Here is a 27,446-nt window from a genome sequence, read left to right on the forward strand (position 1 = left end):
CTTGTTGTGCCCTGCGACTGGCTGGCCAACAATTCAGGGTGCCCCCCCGCCTCTGGCCCAAAGTCAGCTGGGATAGGCTCCAGCACCCCCCCCCACGACTCTGATGAGGATAAAGCTGTTCAGAAAATGAGATGAGATTAAAGAATCCTTTGGGTTTAATAAAATGACACATTTTTATACATTGAAATGTGTAAGTGTGCTCTTAATTGTACTTTAATTTTGAAGGTGAACTCTGTTTTCCTCAAACTGTTGATTACAATGCGGGTCACCCGCGAGTGCTATAATTATTGCTTGTTAATTAAACATTTGCTGTTGCAGCCAGCATATTTCAGGAATACCTTGACATACTAGTGTCCCAATTTACGGAAAATTTAAGAAACGAGCTACATTCCGAGCAATTTTTTTCCTTGACATATGAGACAAATTGGAGATACGAGCTTATTGAGATGGTTCCTGTGAAATATGAACTGTATTCTTATATTTAATCTTGCACCCTTCTGCACTCTTATGAATTTAGTCACTAGAATAGAATTTTTACTGACACCTACAGGTCAAGGCCTGTCATCACTTTGTATATAACCCACCCCTTTCGTGTTCCCGCCTAAAGTTTGTCTCCGCATAACTTCTATTAAATACCATCACCGACCGAGCGGACGGCGTATCTGGATGGGGGACCTCGACGTGGACGGCTAGCTCTGTCCGTCCGCTCGCCCCCTTCTTAGGAAGGGTGGGGGCTAGCCAAGGGGGCTAGCCAAGAACAAAGAAAGCGGAGCGGGCAGCGACCATTTTGAGAGCGGTCGAGATGAGGCCTCCTTTCCAGATAACCTCCATTCGGCCGGGAGTCAAAACTACCACGTGTTTTGCTGCTTCCTCTGTATGAAGATTATTGTCGAGGCAACCCAGCTTTGACAGTTCCGGGTGGTCAAATATGTGTGGGTGTGTATAGTCATTTGAGTTGATTTCAGTTAAATTTCAAGTTAATGTCATGTTACAAACCTAACCACCGCCGATATAAGTATAAGACTTTACATTCCCAGTCTAACCTAAAGGACTTCTCGTCAGATAGACAGATTATGAAACATATCATTTATTTTTGTGTCTTTGCAGGTTTCAGAGAATATCTTGGTCCTGATGGGAAAGAGTCTGTTGGCCTTAAAAAGGAACTTGAGCTCCCCCAAATTAAAGAGGAGGGGCCAGAGTTCCCTCAACAACAAATGAGAGACGAGCGACTTCCAATCAAGAAGGAGGAAGATGATGTCACCTGGTCATTTGGTGAATTCCTGAAGAGGGAAGAGGATCTGGGCGTGACCAGCAGAGGGGCGGAGCCTGCACACACCTTAACATTACCCCAAATTAAAGAGGAGGAGCCAGAGTTCCCTCAACAACAAATGAGAGATGAGCGACTTCCAATCAAGAAGGAGGAAGATGATGTCACCTGGTCACTTGGTGAAAACCTGAAGAGGGAAGAGGATCTTGGCGTGACCAGCAGAGGGGCGGAGCCTGCACACACCTTAAAGTTACCCCAAATTAAAGAGGAGGAGCCAGAGTTCCCTCAACAGCAAATCAAAAAGGAGGAAGAAGATGTCACCGTGTCAACTGGTGAGCCTTTCAAGAGTGAAGATGATCTGGGCGTGGCCGGCAGAGGGGCGGAGACTCCGAACGGCAGCTCAGCAGAAGGGCAAGCAGACAATTTAATTGCTCCGTTATCAGATAGCGAAGACTTGCTTTATGACAATGAAGGTCTTAAGGACGGCAAACTCTGGAAATGCTCTGTGTGGAAAAACCTTTAGGAAAAAGTCTACTTTGAAAACACATATGAGGAGCCACACTTGGGAGAAACCCTTATCATGTACAGTTTGTGGTAAAACATTTACACACAAGGGAAACTTAAATATTCATGCAAGAACACACACTGGTGAAAAACAATTTTCGTGTTCAGTTTGCGGTCAAAGATTTACAGAGAAGGGACACTTAAAAATGCACACAAGAACCCACACTGGTGAAAAACCATTTTCGTGTTCAGTTTGCGGTAAAGCCTTTTCTCAACAGGCACACTTAAAAACGCACACAAGAACGCACACAGGTGAAAAACCATTTTCATGTTCAGTTTGTGGTCAAAGATTTACAGAGAAGGGACACTTAAAAACGCACACAAGAACCCACACTGGTGAAAAACCATTTTCGTGTTCAGTTTGCGGTAAAGCCTTTTCTCAACAGCATCACTTAAAAATACACACAAGAACACACACTGGTGAAAAACCATTTTTGTGCTCAGTTTGTGGTCAAAGATTTACAGAGAATGGACACTTAAATATTCATGCAAGAACACACACAGGTGACAAACCATTTTCGTGTTCAGTTTGTGGTAAAAGATTTACAGAGAAGGGAACCTTAAAGAGGCACACAAGAACCCACACTGGTGAAAAACCATTTTCGTGTTCAGTTTGTGGTCAAAGATTCACACGGAAGGGACTTTTAACTATTCATGCAAGAACCCACAGGTTAAAAGCCATTCTCGTGTGCAGTTTGCGGTAAAGCCTTTTCTCAAAAGCAAGATTTCCAAAAACACAAGAATCCACCCTGGTGAAAAAAACATTTTCGTGTTCAGTTTGTGGTAAAACATTTACAGATAAGGGAACGATAAAAACCCACAAAAGAACCCACACTGGTGAAAAAACAATTTCCTGTTCAGTTTGTCGTCGAACATTTTCCCAAAGGAGAAGCTCAAAAGAACACTTATTAACCCACACTGGAGAACAATGTCTTCCTGCTCAATTGAAAAACCTGAAAAGAAGACTTAACAACCCGCAGTGGTGAGAAGCCCTTTCTTTGCTCAATTTGTGGTTCAACACATTGGTTAAAAATACTTAATAATACAAAGTTTGTTGTCAATGATTTTTTCATAAGACTTAAAAGACACAAAGGTGTGTGTGTGTATGTTATCTATTAATTGGCAAATATGACGAGAACTTGTGTCATTTTTGAATCATGTTGATAAAATTAGTCTGCTGTGAATTTGTGTCTGTTTGAAAAAGAGAAAAACAAGTCAAATGTTTTATTTCATTTAATCTTCAAAATTTTCTATTAGCTTTGTAGACTGCATTCTTTTCCTTTTTTAACTATAAGAACTTACTTTGGGTTCATTTTGGAGTAGTTTTCCATTTTATATTTATCCAAACTGATTTGATTTTTTATGTAAATAGACCTGGCAGTCGGTATATGAAGTCAAATGTGAATTGTTTTTTTTAATTTTATGTTAATGTTGAACAAACAGAAAATACTCAATATTCTTATGTATAATCATTAGTATGAAAAATATATTGATGGCTTGAAACTTATCGTTGTGATTGTACATTGCTTTCACCTGTGGTCGCCTCCCCTGTGTGTCACCCACCTGTTTTCCATGTCTTGTATACCCATGACTTACTGCGTCCTGCGGCTTTTAGTTTATTTTAATTTTTTGGGGTGTAATTTTTTATTTTGGGCTCAGGTTTTCAGTTTGCTTTTTGTGTTTTTAATTAAAACTCTATGTATACTGTAATGATTGTATTGACTCACTACTAGTGATGGGTTTGTGAGCATCACTTGTCGTTTCCATACAGTGACCCACTGCTTTGCAGAATACTGACACCTGGTGGACGTAAAAAATCACTGCAAGGAAACAATACAAAAAGCCCAAGGGTGCATTAACGTCAACTCGATTTCATGTGGGCCGGACTATTTTAGATATAATATTCATATATATATATATATATATATATATATATATATATATATATATATATATATATATATATATATATATATATATTTATTATATATATATATATATATTTATTATATATATATATATTTATTATATATATAATATATATATATTTATTATATATATAATATATATATATTTATTATATATATAAATATATATAATATATATATATATATATCAGTGGCGGGCGGTGCATTTTCTAGTAGCGCCTTCAACGTATCAATCCAACCTTTAAAAACTATTTTATGGCTATAAAACCTCTACTGCAGCTACAGCTGCAACACATAAAAGAAAAGAGAGCGATGAACGTCAATGGCGTACGGGCAAACATTGCCCGAAAATGGGGTAATATCCAGCCGAAAACAGCATTTATTAATTAAATACAAATACTGGAGCTTTTTAGACATCAGAACCGGGCCCGGAGTATCATTTTCCCGGTAAAAAGACAGCGATGAATGTCGATACGTCCATACGTGAAATGACAAAAAATGCACTAAAATACTAAAATTAGGTAAAATCCACTTCCTAGCATCATTTATTGATTGAATACAAATACTGGAGCTTTTCTAGACATTACAACCAGGGCAGGGGGGTGATTTTTCCCGGGAAAAGACAGCGATGGACGTCAATGGTGAAACGCCAAAAATTCAACGGGTAAAATCCACTTCCTAGCAGCATTTTGTGATTAAATACAAACACTGGATCTTAAATACAAACGCTGGAGCTTTTCAGATATCAGAACTTGGCCCACAATTGAAATATTATTTAGGAATATAGCCATATTTTACTCACCAAAAATCATTTTTACACAATATCCATTATCCTTTCTTTCTTCCTTCTTTCCTATCGCCATCAATATGGTTGGTGCTCTATATATCTTTATTTATCTATATTTATATATATATATATATATATATATATATATATATATATATATTTATATATATATATATATATATATATATATATATATATATATTTATATATATATATATATATATATATATATATATATATTTATATATTTATATATATATATATATATATTTATATATTTATATATATGTTGGAATAATGATTAATACCCTTAAATCATTATTAGTAATATTAAATTAAAATTGGAAAACATCTTTCAACATAACTGGTTACACTTGCAAGGAGGATACCTTGTGACGTCGTCTTAGTCCACAAGGCATTCTAAATTGTAGTAACTGAATCATTGTATTTAATCGCGACAATCCCGTTGTGTTTTGCCGAAAAGCGTCCAAAAACAATGTGTCCTCGAGCTGTGGGGCCTTGAGGAGACGATGGGGAGGAAAAAATGTCCATGGTCCCATGAATTGGTTTATAGCCTTATTACTTATGAAAAATGCTTACAACACATATAGAACATTCCATAATAAACCCAACAATATATATATATATATATATATATATATATATATATATATTTATATATATATATATATTACACACGTCTACACACCTATGCAGTGGTACCTCGTCATACGACCGCTCGTCATTCAATATTCTCGTCTTACGACGGAAATTTCGATCGAATAATTCGCCCGTCATGCGATCAAAATTTCGTGATGCGACCAAGCCAGGTGGCCATGGCACTGTCTTTTTGCATATCTTTCGTGTATAACAATATCTACGAGCACTGAACGATTAATTCAGACGAGTTTCTCCTACGCATCGACCAGAAAATGCACAAACCGCATGCGCGGGCAAAAAGAGGGCTTTCTGGTGAAGTATACTCGTGCACACAACGCCGATAGGCAATGGCACTCTTTCTCAGAATGAAACTTTATTACCCACAATCAATACGTGGGTAAGCTCAGCTGTTGCATTTCCTGTTATTATTATTATCTAATACGAGGAGTATTATATTACTTCTCGTTCGCTGCTCCTAAGAACATCAGCGGCACTGGCTCGCAATGCCCTCTTTGTAATATTTCTGGTCGCAACTCTCTCTCTCTCATAGGCGCTGTTCAAAGCGGGTGCGACCAGAGTCATTACAACGAGGGAGTTGCGAGCCGGTCTTTATGAGCAGCGGAGCGATCGCAAAAATGTACTGCAAGACTATTTCTCGTTGGCAAGTGGTCGTGGGTTATCCTATTGTGCGGACATTTGTGTGAATCATTTTTGGAATATTTTGAAGGGAATACGTAGTACAACAGTAAACAGCCCATCGATAGCGAACTTGAGGGTGGAGGCGTGGCAAACCGCCAACCCGGAAAACGAAGGTAACAAAAGATTACAACAAAATTAGAATTCAGTTTTGTGTAAAGTTACATTAAACGTATGTTTGAGTGTCTGTATATATTAATCCAAGTTAATTTAAATTTGTTTGTTCCGTTTACGAGTGCGTTGTCGTGGAAAAAAAAATCCATTAATTCCCAATCCCCCTAATGTTAAAATCTATCAATTGCATGCTAATTGGGTGAACCAGAAACATTTTTAACTGTCCATCTGATCGTTATCAAATTTTGTGGGAAGTTTACCACTTGTAAAATAAATAATAACTGCCAAATATTGTGAGTATTTGTTAACAATTGTGTACTTGTGCAACTCTTTTGATGATGACTTTCACAGTAAACCATCAGTTGAATGTGATGCTTGTCTTCATTGGCATCACTTGGGATGTGTTGGGAGGAAAACCAAACCAAAGACAAAATTCTGGTTCTGTAGGCAATGTTTCTTGTAACATGTGTAATGACAACGGAATTGTGTTTTATTGCCATTAGTATTGGTGAATGAACAGATATGGTTGATATGTATTATGTTAATGTTGGGTTTATTATGGAATGTTCTATATTTGTTGTAAGCATTTTCAATAAGTAGTAAGCCTATAAACCAACTCATGGAACCATGGACATTTTTTCCTCCACATCGTCTCCTCAAGGCCCCACAGCTCGAGGACACATTGTTTTCACACACGCTTTTCGGCAGAACACAACAGGACTGTTTTGACGGTACTCCAGCAGCAGATGGCGATAATCGCATTATTGTTTGAAAATACGGATGCTTTATTTACATTATAATACTGCTTTGTTTACATTATAATACTGCTTGGTTTACTTTAGAATGCTTTGTTTACCTTATAATGAAAATATTATGCAATTCCTCACACCGTTCTTTGGGTGCCTTGTTCAACTTTGATGCTTACTTCGGCAATTCTCACAGTTGTTTTTCTAACCATCTAGGGCAGGGGTGTCAAACATACGGCCCGCGGGCCGGAACCGGCCCCCAAGGAGGTTCAATCAGGCCCGCAGGATAATTTGAAAGTGGAAAAAATGCATAAAAGACATGGAATTAATATTTTTAATTCGCTGCAATTCATGGATTATCCGCTAAGGGGCGCACTCTTTCCATCGGAGTAGAAGACAAGCCGCATCACTGAGACAGACTGAAAACAGCGGACGGTATCAATGCGCCATCTGCTGCTTGTTACGACGTTGTTAATACTAATTCTACTGTTCATACAACTCCATAAATTTTCAGTATGTATTGTATGTGTATGTATGTTTCATGTATGAAGTTGACAGATTTACAGGACAGGCGAACACTTTCCTCATTACACATTTAAAATCACATGCAGGGATTACCTTTACATTTTGTATGTGTAAGTGGTTTAAAAATTCCTTTCTTTAAAAGTCTCATTTAATCTTAAAGTGCATGACTATATTTTTCAGTACCAATTAAAGTTTTGTGCCTTTGTACAATCAGTGGGATCAGTTGCAATGCATATTTGTGAATGATAAAAGTCAATTGCACATTTGTCTAAGGAAATATATGAGGTGTTTCATGAAATGTTTTGTAAAAGGATAGTTCATTACATTTCAAAATTTTCCTAATCTTCTTGTGCTTCTTTACACCAAAACAAAGGAAAGACATGATATTTTGGTTATTTATAGCAGAGCATGGTATAATTTTAATGGTCCGGCCCACTTGACATCTCCCTAGGCCGTATGTGGCCCACGATGCCAAATGAGTTTGACACCCCTGATCTAGGGTGTTATTGTCCTGATTACATAAACATGTTTTTCGAGTGTCGCGATTAAATACAATGATTCTGTTACTACAATTTAGAATGCCTTGTGGACTAAGACGACATCACAAGGTACCTCCTTGCAAGTGTAAGCAGTTATGTTGAAAGATGTTTTCCTATTTTAATTAAATATTACTAATAATGATTTAAAAGGTTTTATTCATTATTCCATGAGTTAACAATGTTACTTGTCTAAAAAGTGCTACTTCTAAAGAAGTTTAAAGGATTGGAGGGTTACATGTGTTTTATTACTATTAGTATCATTGGAATTGTATGTAACACTTGTCTTAGAACTGTTTCAATTCTAAAGAAAATTGGTGTCAATGGACTATGTAGACACCTTTGAGACAACATAGTAAGTCCACATTTTTGTTAACTGGTAAATCATGTGAAATAAAAGTGATTATTTCGTTTTGCCTCACACGATCAAAATGATTCCACACTGGGGAAAACTTCTTAGAACGAGCCAAAATTACGCCAAAGTCCGTCCAACAGACCCACGACACTTGGATACAGTTTATTTCTTTAAACTATTATCACACTTTGGCCTAACGATACATTTCCTGTTCCGGTCACGTGATTCTTTCTTAAACCTCAACACGCCCCAATACGGGCTTTCTCTCTTGAGCTATCCGCACAGTGCTGACGCACCAGCGTCGCTCGTTCCATCACTATTTATCAGCAAAACCTGCTTTAGCTAGCCCAGCTAGCAGCTATCAAAGAAACAAGTCGTTGACTAGCTTGTTTATACTTTAGCATAATTTAGCTAGCAGCTATCAAAGGAACAAGTCGTTGAAGAGCTTGTTAATGCTTTAGCTTAGCTTAGCTGGCAGCTATCAAAGGAACAAGTCGACGAAGAACTCGTTGTAGGTTTCCTGGCTATTTTAGCTCAGCATAGCTAGCAGCTATCAAAAAAATAAGTCGTTGAAGTGCTTGTTTATGCTTTAGCTTAGCTAGCAGCTATAAAGGAAAGGGTCGACAAAGAACTCGTTGTAGGTTTCCTGGCTATTTTAGCTCAGCATAGCTAGCAGCTATCAAAGCCGCTGCCATCATCATCAGAATTCACGTGTGCAAATGTCGGCAAGAACGCAACGGCCAAAGCTCCAGGAGGAAGTTTTTGAGGTCAAACAGGAGCATTCAACTCACGAGCAATCGACATTTTGCAACATAACGCATGAGAAAGTTGTTCTTCATAGACTAGAAGGTGGGTTCTCTTTTAATTTTCATATGTTCCCTTAAGAGTATTCTGTTGACATGACACTATAGTAGCGTATGTACATTTTCATGAATTTACACTAGCACCATTCGAAGAAAGACGTAATAAATTCGATTTCTATTTAAATGTAACCACACTCGGAGGGAAGAATGAGTCAACGCGTTAATACTTAACAACGGCATCAAACAGTAGCTTTCCTTTTTTTGTATCCTTATCACAAACAAACAATGTATTTTTCAAATTACGCAACGCGCGAGCGTCCCCCAGAGGCATTCAAGAGTCATTCCTGCTACTCCCCCTCCATTTTTGGCTACATGCTTGAGTGACAACACATTTGCTTGCTCTAAATTGAAAATTTAAAAAATAGAGATGTAGATGCACTAAACAACAACGAGAGCAGCGTTCAAACAATGGTGTCAAAGTTGCGGCCCGAGGGCCAAATCTGGCCCACTGCCACTCCGTGGTGCGGCCTGCGAAAGTACTTCATATTTAATGCTAAAATTCAAATGCAGCTTATAAATAAATAAAATATTAACTATCATCAGAGATCATCACTACATCACTCCGCATAGACATTGAGGTATGGTCCTCCAAGGCAAGAGCGCTTCACCTCATAGAACTAACAGTACCATCAAAGGAGGGGATCGAGACCACCTTCGAGCGCAAGAAGGCCGAATACTTGAATCTGACAGCCGAGTACCAGAAAATTGTCTGGAAATGCACCATCTACCCAGTCGAGGTTTGCTGCCAACGCTACGTTTGGCTTCTCCCACTGTTTTTAATTCCAACATTCATTCATTCAATTTCTGATATGCTAAATCTTGTATAGGGGGTGCTGGAGCCTATCCCAGCTGCCTTCGGGCCAGAGGCGAGGAATACCCTGAATCGGTGGCCAGCCAATCGCAGAGCACGAGGAGAAAAAACACCATTCGCGCTCACACTCATACCTAGGGGCAATTTAGAGTGTCCAATCAGACTGTACAGTGGTACCTCTACATATGAGCTTAATTCGTTCCAGGACTGAGCTCGTATGCCGATCTACTCGTAACTCGAGCGAACGTTTCCCATTGAAATGAACTAAAAACAAATTAATTTGTTCCAACCCTCTGAAAAAACACCAAAAACAGGATATTGGATTGGAAAAAATGTTTTATTTCTTCTGATTTGCCATATATTAACAAAGTAACACATAACTAGTGGTTTAATAGTAATAAAATGTGTTTAATGGAACTAAAATTAGAAGGATTTCGCGGAGGGTACAGAGAGGGACATAGATACAATGATAAACAGCCTCTCATGTCTTGGCCAACTGGCTTTCTCACATCTCGTTATTTGCTCGAAATTTTCATCGTATCTCGAGCTGCTCGTATGTAGAGGTACCACTGTACCTCTATTTCAATGTCATTAATCCCCCAAATAATAATATACCTGCTACTGAATAAAAGATAATGCTTTTTTAAATGCCTCCCCTTTGGCGAAAGCATTTTAACTAAATTAAAATCTAAAACATGAAAGAGAATGTTTACAATGAAAAGGCTCCCAAAAAGATTTGACTAATTTTAAGGAGTTACATCACCAGGGAAGAAACTTTTCTGACCAATAGTGCCATACTTTGAAAAATGCACCTATAAACAGTTTTCAACTTATGTTGCTATTGACGAGAATACTACAGTAGTCAGTACAGTGGTACCTCGTCACACGACCGCTCGTCATACAATATTCTCGTCTTACGACGGAAATTTCGATCGAATAATTCGCCCGTCATGGGATCAAAATTTCGTGATGCGACCAAGCCAGGTGGACATGGCACTGTCTTTTTTGCATATCTTTCGTGTATAACAATATTTACGAGCACTGAATAAGTTATTCAGACCAGGAAACGCACAATGCGCATGCGCGGGGAAAAGAGGGCTTTCTGGGTAATGAAGTATACTCGTGCACACAATGCCGACAGGCAATGGCACTCTTTCTCAGAATAAAACTTTGCTGACAATCAATACATGCGTAAACTCAGCTGCTGCATTTCCTGTTATTTTTATCTAATACGAGGAGTATTATATTACTTCTCGTTCGCTGCTCATAAGAACATCAGGGGCACTGGCTCGCAACTCCCCGCAATAGCATCCCCGGTAGCAACTCTATCATCGGTGCCGTTCAAAGGGGATGCGAACACAGATGCTACAAGCTAAAAGGGAGCCGCTAGCCAGCGCCCCCGAAGCTCCCATGAGCAGCGGAGCGATCGCTGATAAAAGACTGCTGCTCGTTGGCAAGTGGTCGTGCGTTATCCGATTGTGAGGACATTTGTGTGCATCATTTTCGGAATATTTTGAAGGGAACAGTACAACAGCAAACAGCCCATCGATAGCGAACGTGAGAGTGGAGTGTTTGTTCCGTTTACGAGTGCGTTGTGTGGCGAAAAAAAACCTGAAGCCCTCCGCCCCTTTTGTGCCCCTCTTCCCTTGGCGAAATCCGCCCAATTTTAGTTAGATTAAACACATTTTATTTCTATTAAACCACTAGTTATGTGTTACTTTGTTAACAGATGGGGAATTAGAAGAAATTAAACATTTTTTCCAATCCAATATCCTGTTTTTGGTGTTTTTTCAGAGGGCTGGAACGAATTAATTTTTTTTCCATTCATTTCAATGGGAAACGTCCGCTCGAGTTACGAGAACCTCGTCATACGATCTCAGTCTCGGAACGGATTACGATCGTATGTCGAGGTACCACTGTACTGCATTGTGACGAAATGAATGTATGGCGCCCTCTTGCGTTTGGTTTCATTTCTGTGAACAAGAAATTCAGTCATTTTATAATTAGAAAATAGTTAATCATTTATCTTTGTGTCTTGGCAGGTTTCAGAAATGATCTTGGTGCTGATGGGCAGGAGTCTGTTGACCTTGAAGGGGAAGTTGAGCTCCCCCAAATCAAAGAGGAGGAGCCAGAGTTCCCTCAACAACAAATGGGAGACGAGCACCATCCAATCAAAAGGGAGAAAGATCATTTCACTTGGTCACTTGGTGAGTTCGTGAAGAAGGAAGATGTTCTGGGCGTGGCAAGTGGAGGGGCGGAGCCTGCAAACACCACATGGCCCCTAATTAAAGAGGAGGAGCCAGAGTTCCCCCAACAACAAATAGGAGACGAGCAACTTCCAATCAAAAAGGAGGAAGATCATTTCACCTGGTCACCAGGTGAGTCCGTGAAAAGGGATTATCTGGGCGTGGCCAGCGAAGGGGCGGAGCCTGCAAACGCCTCAGCTTGGCCCCAAATTAAAGAGGAGGAGGAGCCAGAGTTCCCTCAACAGTGCAAAAGAGAAGAGCAACCTCCAATCAAAAACGAGGAATGTGTCAAATGGTCAACTGGTGAGCCTTTCAAGAGTGAAGATGATCTGGGCGTGGCACACATAGGGGCGGAGCTTCTGAGCGGCAGCTCAACAGAAGGATGGCGAGCAGAAAATTTAATTGCTCCTTTATCAGATGACAACGACTTGCTTTTTGACGATGATGATGATGTTGAAGATGTTAAGAAAAATCCCAGTGGCGACAAACTCTGCAAATGCTTTCAGTGTGGGAAAACTTTTGGGAAAAAGTCTTCTTTGAAAACACATATGAGGAGCCATACTGGGGAGAAACCCTTATCATGTTCAGTTTGTGGTAAAACATTTAAACACAAGAGAAAATTTAAAATGCACAGAAGAATCCACATGGGTAACAAACAATTTTCATGCTCAGTTTGTGGTAAAGCCTTTTCTCAAAAGCAAGTTTTACAAATACACACAAGAACCCACACGGGTGAAAAACCATTTTCGTGTTCAGTTTGTGGTAAAGCCTTTTCTGAAAAGCAAGGTTTACAAAAACACACAAGAACCCACACTGGTGAAAAACCATTCTCGTGTTCAGTTTGTGGTCAAGGATTCACAGACAAGGGAAACTTAAAAAGGCACACAAGAACACACACAGGTGAAAAGCCATTTTCGTGTTCAGTTTGTGGTCAAACATTCACAGTCAAGGGAAACTTAACTATTCATGCAAGAACCCACACTGGCGAAAAACCATTTGCGTGCTCAGTTTGTGGTAAAAGATTTACAGAGAAGGGAAGCTTAAAAATACACACAAAAACCCACAATGGTGAAAAGCCATTTTCGTGTTCAGTTTGTGGTCAAGCATTTACACGGAAGATAAACTTAAAAATCCACATAAGAACCCACACAGATGAAAAACCATTTGGGTGCTCAGTTTGTGGTCAAGGATTCACAGACAAGGGAAAATTACAAATCCACATAAGAACCCACACTGGTGAAAAACCATTTTCGTGTTCAGTTTGTGGTAAAAGATTTACAGAGATGGGAGGCTTAAAAAAACACACAAGAACCCACACTGGTGAAAAGCCATTTTTGTGTTCAGTTTGCGGTAAAGCCTATTCTCAAAATGAACACTTAAAAAGCCACATGAGAACGCACACAGATGAAAAACCATTTGCGTGCTCGGTTTGTGGTAAAAGATTTACAGGGAAGGGAAGCTTAAAAATACACACACGAACCCACACTGGTGAAAAACCATTTTCATGTTCAGTTTGTAGTAAAGCCTATTCTACAAATGAATACTTAAAAATCCACATAAGAACCCACACTGGTGAAAAACCATTTGCATGTTTAGTTTGTGGTAAAACATTTAATCACAAGGGACACTTATTTAATCATGCAAGAACACACACAGGTGAAAAACCATTTTCGTGTTCAGTTTGCGGTAAAGCCTTTTCTCAAAAGCACCACTTAGAAGACCACACAAGAACCCACACTGGCGAAAAAACATTTTCCTGCTCAGTTTGTGATAAAACATTTACACACAAGGGATACTTAATTAGTCATACAAGAACCCACACTGGTGAAAAACAATTTTCGTGTTCAGTTTGTGGTAAAACATTGACACGCAAGGAACACTTAATTAGTCATGCAAGAACACACACTGGTGAAAAACCATTTTCGTGTTCAGTTTGCGGTAAAGGCTTTTCTCGAAAGCACGATTTACAAAGACACACAAGAACCCACACTGGTGAAAAACTATTTTCCTGCTCAGTTTGTGGTCAAACATTCATAGAGAAGGGAGGCTTAAATAAACACGCAAGAACCCACACTGGTGAAAAGCCATTTTCGTGTTCAGTTTGTGGTAAAGCCTTTTCTCAAAAGCAAGATTTACAAAGACACACAAGAACCCACACAGGTGAAAAGCCATTTTCGTGCTCAGTTTGTGGTAAAACATATACTGAGAAGGGAAATTTAAAAAGACACACAAGAACCCACACTGGCAAAAAAACATTTTCCTGCTCAGTTTGTGGTCAAGCCTATTCTCGAAAGCAATATTTAAAAAAACACTTATTAATCCACACTGGAGAACAATGTTTTCCTGCTCAGTCTGTGGCCACAGATTCGCTACAATAGCCCAATTAAAAAGCTACACAATTGAAAAACCTGAAAAGAAGACATAACAACCTGCACAGGAGAAAAGCCCTTTTTTTGCTCAATTTGTGGCAGGAATATCTTAAAAACACAATTACCCACATCGGTCAGAACCCCTTTTCCTGCTCAGCTTCTTGCCAGAGATTTAGTCGTAAGGATAGACTTAAAAGACGCAAATGTGTTGTGATAATACGTGAGTGGCCAATCACGGCTTTGCTTGCTTTTTCAATTTCTGTATGAAAGATCATTGTAATCGAAATATAATTGTATTTTGCATTCTGAAAATCTTGTTTAAACTTTTTAATGTGTAGTATCGATCCACACGATTCAAATACAGTAATACCTTAAGATACGAGCTTACTGCGGGATTGAGCTAGTATGTGAATTTACTCGTATCTCAAGTCATTTCTTGAAATGAACAAAATACAAATTAATCCGTTTCCATCCTAAAAAAACAAAAACAGGATGTTACAACGGAAAAAAATCTTTGTGTTCTAATTTATGTTTCAAATTTCTCGTATGCTGAAACATTTGTATGTCAAGGTATTACTGTATAAGAAAACTGAGTGTCGTTGAAGATTTTATTGACTTCACAATTCTATCCGAAATAGTAGAGCCTACATTAGGAAATTACAAAGTAAATAATCAATAATCTGATGTAAATAATATGGAAAATGTCTTCACAGTTAGAGACATGCCGAAGAAATTTGAAAAATAGCAGTTTTTGTCTATTGAATTTGCTAGCAAATCCAATAAGAATATTGAGTCTTATTCAAACATGATACATTTTAATGAAAATAATTGATATATTGAATCTAGGATCTAAGAAACATTAATAGAAATATGGTGTGAAAGACAATGAATTTGCTCAAAATAAATAAGTAGTACAATGTCCTTATACTTTTGTCATATTATAAGATGAATCACGTTTTAAAACCGATTTAACGTGTCATCTTTTTGGTAGTTCCAATAAAGCTCTCTTTTTGGTGAAAAATACTTTTTGGGTCTTTTTGTTGACAAAATCAGCCTTCCAAATTCAAAGGTGACAAAAAAGAGAAGCGTTATTTGCTAAGATTTAAAACTAAGAGGAAAATAAAGAGAGGGGGAGAGAGAGAGAGAGAGAAATTGTTAATAATACAAAGGGCATTATAATGCATCTCTTGCAAAAGTAAGGACTGTGGTTCGCATCAAGAGGACTGGGAATGGCCTTGGGCAGGATGGGTTCACAACAAGAACTGTGGACTGTTTTCGGCTAGGGCAGGATGAGTCCACAACAAGCGCCCTTGGGAACTGTGGACTGTTTTGGCTTCGCAGGACGGGTCCACAACAGGCGCTCTTGGGAAGATTCGACAGACCTACCATTGTTTTGATGACTGTGATAAATTGTTATGAGACTCTAAAGATGTTTAGACATCTGTGGGGCATGGCGTTAAAATGATTATGAATAAATTAGCGAGAAAGACCTCGAGTTGTTAGAATTATCCTGACTGGGTACGCAGATGGATGTATTCTCTTCTTGCAAGAATTAAACAAAGATATGACTTCAGATGCCTCTTTTATTAGGAATTTGGAAATAGCTAAGGATTATTCCAACAATATATATGTATGTATGTATATACATATATATACTACATAAACACACATACACACATACATATATATACACACACATATATATATACATATATATACATACATATATATATACATATACATATATACACGCACACACGTACACACACACACATGGACACACAGACACACATATACATATACATATATATATACACACATATATATATATATATATACATATATATGTATACGTATATATGTACAATGGTACCTCGTCATACGACCGCTCGTCATACAAAATTCTCGTCTTACGGCGGAAATTTCGATCGAATAATTCGCCCGTCATGTGATCAAAATTTCGTGATGCGACCAAGCCAGGTCTTTTTTGCATATCTTTCGTGTATAACAATATCTACGAGCACGGAATGATTAATTCAGACGAGTTTCTCATACGACCAGGAAACGCACAACGCGCATCCGCGGGCAAAAAGAGGGCTTTCTGGGTAATGAAGTATACTCGTGCACACAACACCCATAGGCAATGGCAACCTTTCTCAGAATAAAACTTCATTACCCACAATCAATACGTGGGTAAGCTCAACTATTGTATTTCCTGTTATTCTTTCTAAGGAAATAAGCTCCCGTGATCGTTCTTTAAAGACTATTTCTCGTTGGCAAGTGGTCGTGCGTTATCCTATTGTGAGGACATTTGTGTGCATCATTTTGGGAATATTTTGAAGGGAATACGTAGTACAACAGCAAACAGCCAATCGATAGCGAACGTGAGGGTGGAGGCGTAGCAAACCGCCAACCCGGAAAACGAAGGTAACAAAAGATTACAACAAAATTAGAATTGAGTTTTGTGTAAAGTTACATTAAACGTATGATTGAGTGTCTGTATATATTAATCCAAGTTAATTTAAATTTGTTTGTTCCGTTTACGAGTGCGTTGTCGTGGAAAAAAAAAAAAGAACCCCCACGCCCCCAAACGTTTCTGTCTCCCGTCGGCGAAATCTGCCCAATTTTAGTTAGATTAAACACATTTTATTACTATTAAACCACTAGTTATGTGTTACTTTGTTAATAGATGGCGAATTAGAAGAAATAAAATAAAAAATCCAATCCAATATCCATTTTTTGGTGTTTTTTCAGAGGGCTGGAACGAATTCATTTGTTTTCCATTCATTTCAATGGAAAACGTCCGATCGAGTTACGAGAATCTCGTCATACAAGCTCAGTTCCAGAACGGATTAAGCTCGTATCTCGAGGTACCACTGTGTGTATGTGTGTATGTGTATGTGTATATATATATATATATATATATATATATATATATATATATATATATATATATATATATATATATATATATATATATACACACACATATACACATATATATATATATATATATACATACACACATATATATACACTCATATACACATATATATACACGCATATATATATACACACACATATATACACACATATATATATATACACACACATATATATATATACACACACATATATACACACATATATATACACACATATATATATACACACATATATACACACATATATACACATATATATACACATGTATATACACATATATATACACACGCACACACACGCACGCACACACGCACACGCACACACACGGACGCACGCACACACACACACGTACCTCGTCAGACCACCGCTCGTCATACAAAATCCTCGTCTTACGACGGAAATTTCGATCAAATAATTCGCCCGTCATGCGATCAAAATTTCGTGATGCGACCAAGCCAGGTGGACATGGCACTGTCTTTTTTGCATATCTTTCGTGTATAACGATATCTACGAGCACTGAACGATTAATTGAGACGAGTTTCCGCTACACATGGACCAGAAAACGCACAACGCGCATGCGCGGGTAAAAAGAGGGCTTTCTGGGTAATGAAGTATACTCGTGCACACAACGCCGATAGGCAATGGCACTCTTTCTCAGAATGAAACTTCATTACCCACAATCAATACGTGGGTAAGCTCAGCTGTTGCATTTCCTGTTATTTTTATTATCTAATGCGAGGAGTATTATATTACTTCTCGTTTGCTGCTCCTAAGAACATCAGCGGCACTGGCTCGCAATGCCCTCTTTGTAATATTTCTGGTCGCAACTCTCTCTCATAGGTGCTGTTCAAAGTGGTTGCGATACATACATGTATATAGTATACATACATTATATATATATATATATATATATATATATATATATATATATATATATATATAATTTGCATTTCATGCATAACTTTCGTATTATATATATATATAATCTTTCGTATTATATATATATAGAATATATATTATATGTATACGTATATGGATGGATGGATGGGATGGGATTGGATGGGATTGGATAACTATTCATCCCGTATTCGGGAAATTTCATTGTGACAGTAGCAAGAAAAGGCATAGTTATAAGTTAGACAGTACAGTCGCAAAGGCCGCACAACAACAAAGCAAAAGCAAATTGGAAACAAAAACTGGAACCACACACAGGAAGTCTTCCACAAGATGGGGAACTTCTGCAGACTGTGACCGAAGTAGAGAATATGCAGAGTCACTCTTCCAAGCTTATCCGCACAGTTCCTCAGTAGTCTGGAGCTGAAGACAACAGTAGCAGAGTAGAACCCCTCGACTCCATTTCCGGCCAGGTAAGCGCCGACAGCTCTTCCATCTTATCCCATGATGGAATGGTTGGTCAGAAGCGTTGCTTCTTCTCCCGGCACTTTTGCCCAGCTCCGAATTTCCTGCGATATTGAGGTGTTGCTCCTGCTGCGTATTGTAACAGCTAGTCCCATGTGTGACAGCGTAGGCATGGCTGAATGGTTCCAAAAAAAGAAGTAGCAGAAAGAAGCCAGGCTAACAGAACAAAGAAAGTTGTAAAAACATTAAAGTATAAAGTACAAAGTAAAGTAAAAAGGAATGTATTAAGGAATATTAAAATGTAATTAAAAAAAAGATAGAAGGGCTGTAAAACACGAAAAACAAATAAGAGTGGACAGAGCTACTGCCACTGGCTTCCGCGTGACGGCGCCATTTTGGCATGTTTATCTGCTATTTAGAAGGATTGGTCAAACGTTTGAGGACTATTACACTCTTTTGAATTAAGCCACTTTGACTAACGAGGAGGCACAAGATTAACATGACGCAACATATCTGACATGAAACGTTGGGAAGAATATCAAAGGCGACTTACTTGGATTTGAAGTAGACGCTACCCTACTTACGAACGAGTTAGGTTCCGAGCGATTGTTCATAAGTTGAATTTGTTTGTAAGTTGATTCAGTGCTATATTTTGTATTATAATTTATGTTTAAGGCATATATAAGTATATTGAAGGTTTATATAAGTGCATTTGTATGTTTAAGGCTTGTATAAGTAACACGCATTGGTTTGTACTGAATTTTTTTTTTTAATAAAATGGAGAGAATATGTACAGTACTGTATAGAGAGAGAGAGAGAGAGAGAGAGAGATTTATGTCTTAGAAACTGGCAGAAAGAAGCGATCTAACGACGATTGCACAGTTTTCTTCTTTTTTTCATCATAAATGATGCGGTAGCACTGTATGGCATCATTCAATTGATTTGCAAACTTTGTGCAACGTTCAATATTTGCGTCCTGCTGCTCGATCTTTCTGTTTATAAATGGTATTGACGGTCGAACGATTCAAGTTGTTATATGTGCAACGCTTACCGCTCTCACGCGCATCAAGCTTCGTTATTATTGCCACTCGTTTCAAATGAAATGGCTTGCCTCTTCCTTGCAACTCCCTCAATAGAAGCCTTTCGCTTTTTACCAACCATATTCAATAATGGATGCACGAGATATTTAATGATACAGATGAAAAAGGTTCTTTGCACACAGGAGATACGTCACACACTTACGCAACTTACGCACTGCAACGAACTGGGCAGAGGAAGGTGGATGCTGGGTGAGCTGAGCTCACAGCGCCAGGCGTCGGTATTAGCGGCGGAAAGAAGCACTACTCGGAAAAAGGCGCGCAATACAAAATCGAATTTACGAACATTTTTCGACATAAACGCAATTTGCAGACATGTTCGTATGTACCATTGTTCGTAAGTTGAATGTTCGTAAGTAGGGGAGCGTCTGTACTGTGTGGTCACAGAACAACAAAATACTGCAAGGGTAAACTTCCCCAGTAGATGGCATTACTGTCTCTTTGATAATATTGAATAAACAACCACTTTAAACGATTTTATAACGCTCGAAACGTAAAGACAACTATGAGTCGCGTGAAATTAAATAAAACGTGGTCCTTCCAATAGTTACTCAAAGCTTCCAGCAATTAAAACTACTTATTATTGTTATTGACACTGTATTTATTCATTAGCTATTTATTGATTATTTATTTGCGCACAAGCTTTAAATCCAGCATTTAACCAATCAAATTTCAGCCATTATTTGTTGCCAGGGTCAGAAATCTGCCTCAAGGCCTTCACAATCAGTTCTGCAGGATCTGTTGCATAAAACGTGCGTCGATAAAACTGTTGCTTTAACCCAGGGGTGTCCAAACTTTTTGCAAAGAGGGCCAGATTTGGTAAGGTGAAAATGTGTGGGGGCCGACTATTTAGCCTGACATTCTTTGAATGTAGTAGTAGTAACTAACCATGGAAATTTGACCGTTATGTTTTTTTTACGGTGGAACAAACAGAAACAAATAAATCCGTTCCTCTTGTTTGGCCCTTCAGACTCTGGAGGTCCAGAAGCTCTTCACTCACGTTCATGTCATTGTCCACTCCTCTTAAAAAGATCAGTAACTGAGCGGTGTCGGACGCATCCGTGCTTTCATCGCACGCTAACGAGAAAAAGTCAAACTCAGTTCCTTTTGCCTCTAACTGTCTCTTAATATCTAATGAAACGTCTTCAATTCTCCGTACCACAGTATTACGAGCCAGGCAAATATTGGCAAACTCTTGCTTCTTCGCGGGACAAATTTTCTCAACCATTTTCATTACACAGTCTTTAATAAATTCACCCTCAGTGAAAGGTTTGCAGTGCTTTGCAATCAGCGTTGCCACTTCGTAGCTTGCCTTTGTGGCATTTTCATTTGACTCACGGACTCTTGTGAAAAAGCTTTGCTGTGCCGTTAAAACAGCTTGCAGTTGCTTCACTTTTTCACCGCGTTTGTTCCCAGTTAGCTTGTCGTAGCTAGCATGTTTCGTCTGGTAGTGCCTCTTGATGTTGAATTCCTTGAAAACAGCCAGTCACTTGGCAAATTAGGCAGACACAGTTGTTTCGTATTTCAGTGAAAAAATACTCAAATTTCCACTTGTCCTGGAAGCGGCGGCCCTCGCGGTCAACTTTACTTTTTTTGTTTACAGACGCCATGTTAGAAATGGGCTGGGCTGAAACGATCACGCAAGGTCAAGGGTCACGGCGGCCAGAGTGCGGCCACAGGGCTACTGCCATCTTCTGGTGAAATGAAAAATATAAAAAATAGCTTTTTGTACACATGTATTTTATACTGTGGTCAACAGTGCTGGCGGGCCGCATATTATTGATTTCATGATGAAAAAAAATAAAATAAAATAAAAAAATAAATAAATAAATAAATAAATAAAAAATAAAAAAACAATTCGTGATAGAGGCCGCGGGCCGGTAAATATTTGTCCACGGGCCGCAATTGGCCCGGGGGCCGGACTTTGGACATGTCTGCTCTAAACCAACAGGGCACACATTTAAAACACATAATACTACAATACTACACAGCCATTTCACACAAAAACTCAATTCACATATATCAATCCTCCTTTCTCATAAATTGAAACCCAGCAAAAAAAAACTTGTGTTCAATGAGTATTGTTGTGTTCAATAGATTGTGTTTTTCATTGAGTTGTCTAACTTGTACTAAAACTCTTCACCTTCAGAAAAGGACCCCAAAATACTGTGTTTATGCTTTTGTTATGAGATGAATAATGGGTACTCGGATGATTCGCCTAAAGACGTTTCGCCGACGGACGTTTGACAGACGGACAGGTCGCCGAATGGATGTTCCACCGAACGGTCATTCGGCCGAACGGAGGTTTTGCCGAAACGGGATTCGCGCGCTCGCCCTGCCCCCGGATCGTGTGTGTACAAGTTTTACAACCTCGGCCCGCGGGCCATATATGGCCCGTTAGGATTTTTAATCCGGCCCGCCGCCGGCGTTGTCCAAATTATAGTAAAAATCAATTATTCATTTCCCTTTGCCGCTCATCACTCTCAATTTATTAGTCTACCGTCAATGGCAGCCCAAAACAGGGTTTAATGATTAAATACAAATACTAGTATTCGTATATACAATACTAGTATTGTATTTTATACTAGTATTTTATTTAAAAGAAGACAAAGGAAATTCACATATTCTTCGTCGTCTTCCTTTTTTTTGCTTGGTAGTCCCATAGGTATCGTGTAGACTAGATGTTCGATGCGCGTTGTGAGGCAACGGAGCTAGACGTCGTCGCTTGTCGGCCATTTTAAGAACAGGGCCATTCGCCAAACGGCTCAAAATGCTCTAAAATTCGGTCAAATCCAGCCGAAAACAGCGTTTAATGATTAAATACAAATACTAGTATTTGTATTTAATCATTGGCGAATGGACGTATATAGACTTTTTTTTTTTGCCTTATCGCGGCATCATCGCGACATTTTACAGAGGAATTCACTTCCCTGGGCTTGGTTCTAATGTCCAAAGAGCTCCAGTATTTGTATTTAATCATTAAATGCTGTTTTAGGATGGATTTGAACCGATTGCTGTCATTTCACGGCTCGGTTCTGCTACATCTGCCCGCCCAAGAGTGCTCATTCCCGGGCTGCTATTGACGGTAGACTAATAAATTGAGAGTGATGAGCGGCAAAGGGAAATGAATCATTGATTTTTACTATAATTTGGACAACGCCGGTGGCGGGGGCCGTATATGGCCCGCGGGCCGAGGTTGAAAAACTTGTACACACACGATCCGGGGGCGGGGCGAGCGCGCGAATCCCGTTTCGGCGAAACCTCCGTTCGGCCGAATGAACGTTCGGTGGAACGTCCATTCGGCGACATGTCCGTCTGTCAAACGTCCGTCGGCGAAACGTCTTTAGGCGAATCATCCGGCCACGGAATAATGCCTTTAAACTGATGTACTGGAGTGTAGACTTGAATTGCAGTGTTACTTTTTTGAGAGTAGTAATAAAATTCTGATCTCATAAAAAGTTTTTGTCCCTTTTATTGATGTAAATTCAGGCTCTGACCCAATAGATGTAACAATTCTTTCATTAGAATCTAAGAAAAAAATTGGTGGAGTTTGCGAGCTCTGGCTCGTTCACTCTGGCTTTGGCCTGCCTACTCTATCACTAGCCAATCATAGTTTGTGTAAGCGATGGCGTATCCCTACGCCTGCGAGAAGGCCTTGGTGTCGCCAAATCAAATTCCGATTGGTTAAAGCAGGCATGTCCAAAGTCCGGCCCGCGGGCCAATTGCGGCCCGTGGACAAATTTTTACCGGCCCGCGGCCTCTATCATGAATGTTTTTTTTTTTTTTTTTTTTTAATATTTTTTTTTTTTTTTTTTTTTTTTCATCATGAAATCAATAATATGCGGCCCGCCAGCACTGTTGACCACAGTATAAAATACATGTGTACAAAAAGCTATTTTTCATATTTTTCATTTCACCAGAAGATGGCAGTAGCCCTGTGGCCGCACTCTGGCCGCCGTGACCCTTGACCTTGCGTGATCGTTTCAGCCCAGCACATTTCTAACATGGCGTCTGTAAACAAAAAAAGGAAAGTTGACCGCGAGGGCCGCCGCTTCCAGGACAAGTGGAAATTTGAGTATTTTTTCACTGAAATACGAAACAACTGTGTCTGCCTAATTTGCCAAGTGACTGGCTGTTTTCAAGGAATTCAACATCAAGAGGCACTACCAGACGAAACATGCTAGCTACGACAAGCTAACTGGGAACAAACGCGGTGAAAAAGTGAAGCAACTGGAAGCTGTTTTAACGGCACAGCAAAGCTTTTTCACAAGAGTCCGTGAGTCAAATGAAAATGCCACAAAGGCAAGCTACGACGTGGCAACGCTGATTGCAAAGCACTGCAAACCTTTCACTGAGGGTGAATTTATTAAAGACTGTGTAATGAAAATGGTTGAGAAAATTTGTCCCGCGAAGAAGCAAGAGTTTGCCAATATTTGCCTGGCTCGTAATACTGTGGTACGGAGAATTGAAGACGTTTCATTAGATATTAAGAGACAGTTAGAGGAAAAAGGAACTGAGTTTGACTTTTTCTCGTTAGCGTGCGATGAAAGCACGGATGCGTCCGACACCGCTCAGTTACTGATCTTTTTAAGAGGAGTGGACAATGACATGAACGTGAGTGAAGAGCTTCTGGACCTCCAGAGTCTGAAGGGCCAAACAAGAGGAACGGATTTATTTGTTTCTGTTTGTTCCACCGTAAAAAAAACATAACGGTCAAATTTCCATGGTTAGTTACTACTACTACATTCAAAGAATGTCAGGCTAAATAGTCGGCCCCCACACATTTTCACCTTACCAAATCTGGCCCTCTTTGCAAAAAGTTTGGACACCCCTGACCTACACAATGGAGCAGGGGTAGGGAACCTATGGCTCGGGAGCCATATGTGGCTCTTTCCATGGGTGCATATGGCTCTCCACGAACCTGTGAGGTAAAATTTGAAAATGAATGGTGAGAGAGCTGAGTCCCGAACATACTAATAGGAGCATCATTGTGGCGTTGACACTACCTCTACCACCACTTTAATCATAATTTTGTTTTTTATTACACTTCTGAATGCATGATATCATTGATACTGATTTATTAGCAACATCATAAAAATGTTGTCAAAAGAATTCTGAGACTTTTTATACCTAAAAGTGGTGAAAGGATAAAAAGATCACACATTTTCATGTAATTTTACTTTTCAATTCTGAGAATGGCTCTCAAGAAATAACATTAGAAAATAAGAAATGTTTATGGCTCTCTCCGTCAAAAAGGTTCCCAACCCCTGGACTACAGTAAATGGAAATTAGCCCTCAGCTACAATCTTACATATATATGTTCATTAACATGAATATAAATATGTTCATTAATATGTGATATCCCCTATTAAATAAATCAAAGCAAAATCATGGAAAAAATATTGCATATAAATGGAAACTTGACTATCTCATGTGACACGTTCAGCAGAAAAGTCATTTGAACGAGAATGAGAAGAGAGAAGGACAGATGTGTAAAATAAGTTAAAATTTAAGTCGGATTTGTGCATATTCTAATGGCATTTATGAAAATGTTTTATTCATAGATATTTTTTCATTCATTTTCTGAACCGCTTTATCCACTTTATCACTTGCAGGGGGTGCTGGAGCCTAGCCCTGCTGACTTTGGGCCAGGGGCGGGGGACACCCTGTATCGGTGGCCAGCCGATCGCAGGGCACAAGGAGGCGGACAGCTATGCATACTCAGACCCAAACTGAGGGGCAATTTTAGAGTGTCCAATCAGCCTACAATGCATCTTTTTGGGATGTGGGAGGAAAACGGAGTACTCAGAGAAAACCCACGCAGGCCCAGGGAGAATATGCAAATTCAACACAGGTGGACCGACCTGGATTTGAACCCAGGACCCCAGAGCTGTGAGGCCGACGCGTGAACCACTCATCCGCCGGGCCGCCCATTCATAGATATTAATCATTACATTTTATTATTACTAAATCATGTATGTGTAGTAGACATGCACCTGCTTATGGCAGGTGTGATACTGGTGTGTGCCCATAGTGAGCAATGATGATGTTGCTCACACCGGTACTCCGTGTGCTCAGGGAGGTTGTCTTTCTGCCCAAACAAGCTAAAAATTAGAGCGAACATTGGGTATAAGTGTGTATGGTTGTCTGTCTCCTTGTGCCCTGCGATCGACTGGCCACCGCGACCCGAGAGAGGATAAAGCCGTTCAGAAAATGAGAATCTCGGCTGAAATGCTTGCACTTTGCTTTTGGTCTCTTCAATTAAAACTCTTTAAGTATACCATGAATGTCCTGGTTTCCCTGCGATAGGCTACACTCCCTCCTTCACCCCCACACTACGTGACATTATGACAAGTCAAAGAAATGGGCTGGTAAATCGGGCTGCTGCTATTCTCCTTTTCACTCACTGCCACACCACAGGTAACTAAATTGTGGGAATCTAGACATTTTTTGCAGAGGCAATCATTTATTTGTGGAAAAAAAATCTTGCATCTTCATTCGCTTCAATTTTAAAGTCAAGCTTCCATGGAATTGCTACACTGATAATGGAAATTCCCCTTTTACATAACAATTGAGACGGACAATCATGCACACACACACCCATACCTAGGGGCAATTTAGAGTCCAATCAACCTACCATGCATGTTTTGGGAATGTGGGAGGTAACCGAAGTACTCAGAGGAAACCCACGAAGGCCCAGGGAGAACATGCAAGCTCCACACAGATGGACATGACCTAGCTTTGAACCCAGGACCCCAGAGCTGTGAGGCTGACGCGCTAACCACTCACGCCAAAAATGTGTGCATTTAATTTAATATTCCTACACTTTTAAAATACAAAAAATCTCTGAATTCTTTAACAACATTGTTATGCCGTTGATTTGCAAAAAGGAGTCTCATAAAAAAAATTCATTATGGTTAAAGCGAAGCTAGAGGTACCGTCAGTGACACGGTGGTGTGCAAACGTGACACTTCTATTAGTGTGTTCGGTCGGGACTCAGCTCTCTCACCAGTGGTTTCACATTTCATTTTACAGGTTAGTGAAGAGCCATAAGCAATCCAACCAAAGGACCATAAACAGCCCATGAATTAATTGGCAGTGGTGGGATTTGGACCCACGCCTCCTGAGAGACTGGAACTTAAATCCATGGCTTAGACCACTTGTCCACACTACCTTGAATGAGGCTGAATGAGGGATTGTGGACTTGTAAATTTTGAAATAACGTTAAAAACACTTATATTAAAATATTAAAATGTGTTATTTGTTACTTGCAATAAGATCAACCACAATGTAACATTTAAACCAAATGTCCTTAAAATTACCTAACTTTTTCTCAAAGTGTAGCTTTTCGATTTAGTGTCACGTCTAGCTAGACTCGAACTGGACTTCGAGCTGCTGTCTTCACGCTGTGGCATTAAGAGACCAAATTTAACATTATCGCCCCCTCTGTCTAAAATCTGAATTGAGAACTTGGTATTTTGAGGTATTGAGACAGTAGAGGGCGATAATGCTACAGTACGTTGGCTGCCAACAACCGTAAAACCTCAAGCGGAAGAAAAAGAAGAAGAAGAAGAAGA

At 39.3% G+C, this 27,446-nt stretch overlaps 2 protein-coding genes across 2 annotated transcripts; both read left to right on the forward strand.

Moving 5' to 3' along the window:
* The first annotated feature begins 1,677 nt into the window (after nucleotides 1-1,677).
* LOC144065942 (uncharacterized) lies at nucleotides 1,678-3,691 on the forward strand. Its single transcript, XM_077589188.1, has one exon. It carries the CDS (start codon nucleotides 1,729-1,731, stop codon nucleotides 2,533-2,535), a length of 807 nt encoding a protein of 268 aa, XP_077445314.1. The 5' UTR covers nucleotides 1,678-1,728; the 3' UTR covers nucleotides 2,536-3,691.
* Nucleotides 3,692-8,422: 4,731 nt separating this feature from the next.
* On the forward strand, nucleotides 8,423-15,488 carry LOC144065864 (uncharacterized). The gene is made up of 2 exons (XM_077589063.1): nucleotides 8,423-9,027; nucleotides 11,895-15,488. The coding sequence occupies exons 1-2, from the start codon at nucleotides 8,898-8,900 to the stop codon at nucleotides 14,474-14,476; spliced, it is 2,712 nt and encodes a 903-aa protein (XP_077445189.1). The 5' UTR covers nucleotides 8,423-8,897; the 3' UTR covers nucleotides 14,477-15,488.
* Nucleotides 15,489-27,446: the final 11,958 nt, after the last annotated feature.

Source organism: Stigmatopora argus, chromosome 20 (genome assembly GCF_051989625.1).
Source record: "Stigmatopora argus isolate UIUO_Sarg chromosome 20, RoL_Sarg_1.0, whole genome shotgun sequence".
Classification (NCBI taxonomy): Eukaryota; Metazoa; Chordata; class Actinopteri; order Syngnathiformes; family Syngnathidae; genus Stigmatopora; species Stigmatopora argus.

Bases quoted from the DNA above. Each gene is read 5' to 3' on its own strand.
- LOC144065864 (XM_077589063.1), top strand. From the start codon at position 8,898: ATGTCGGCAAGAACGCAACGGCCAAAGCTCCAGGAGGAAGTTTTTGAG. The intron at 9,028-11,894 runs GTGGGTTCTCTT...GTGTCTTGGCAG, and splicing joins TGTTCTTCATAGACTAGAAG to GTTTCAGAAATGATCTTGGT.
- LOC144065942 (XM_077589188.1), top strand. From the start codon at position 1,729: ATGACAATGAAGGTCTTAAGGACGGCAAACTCTGGAAATGCTCTGTGT.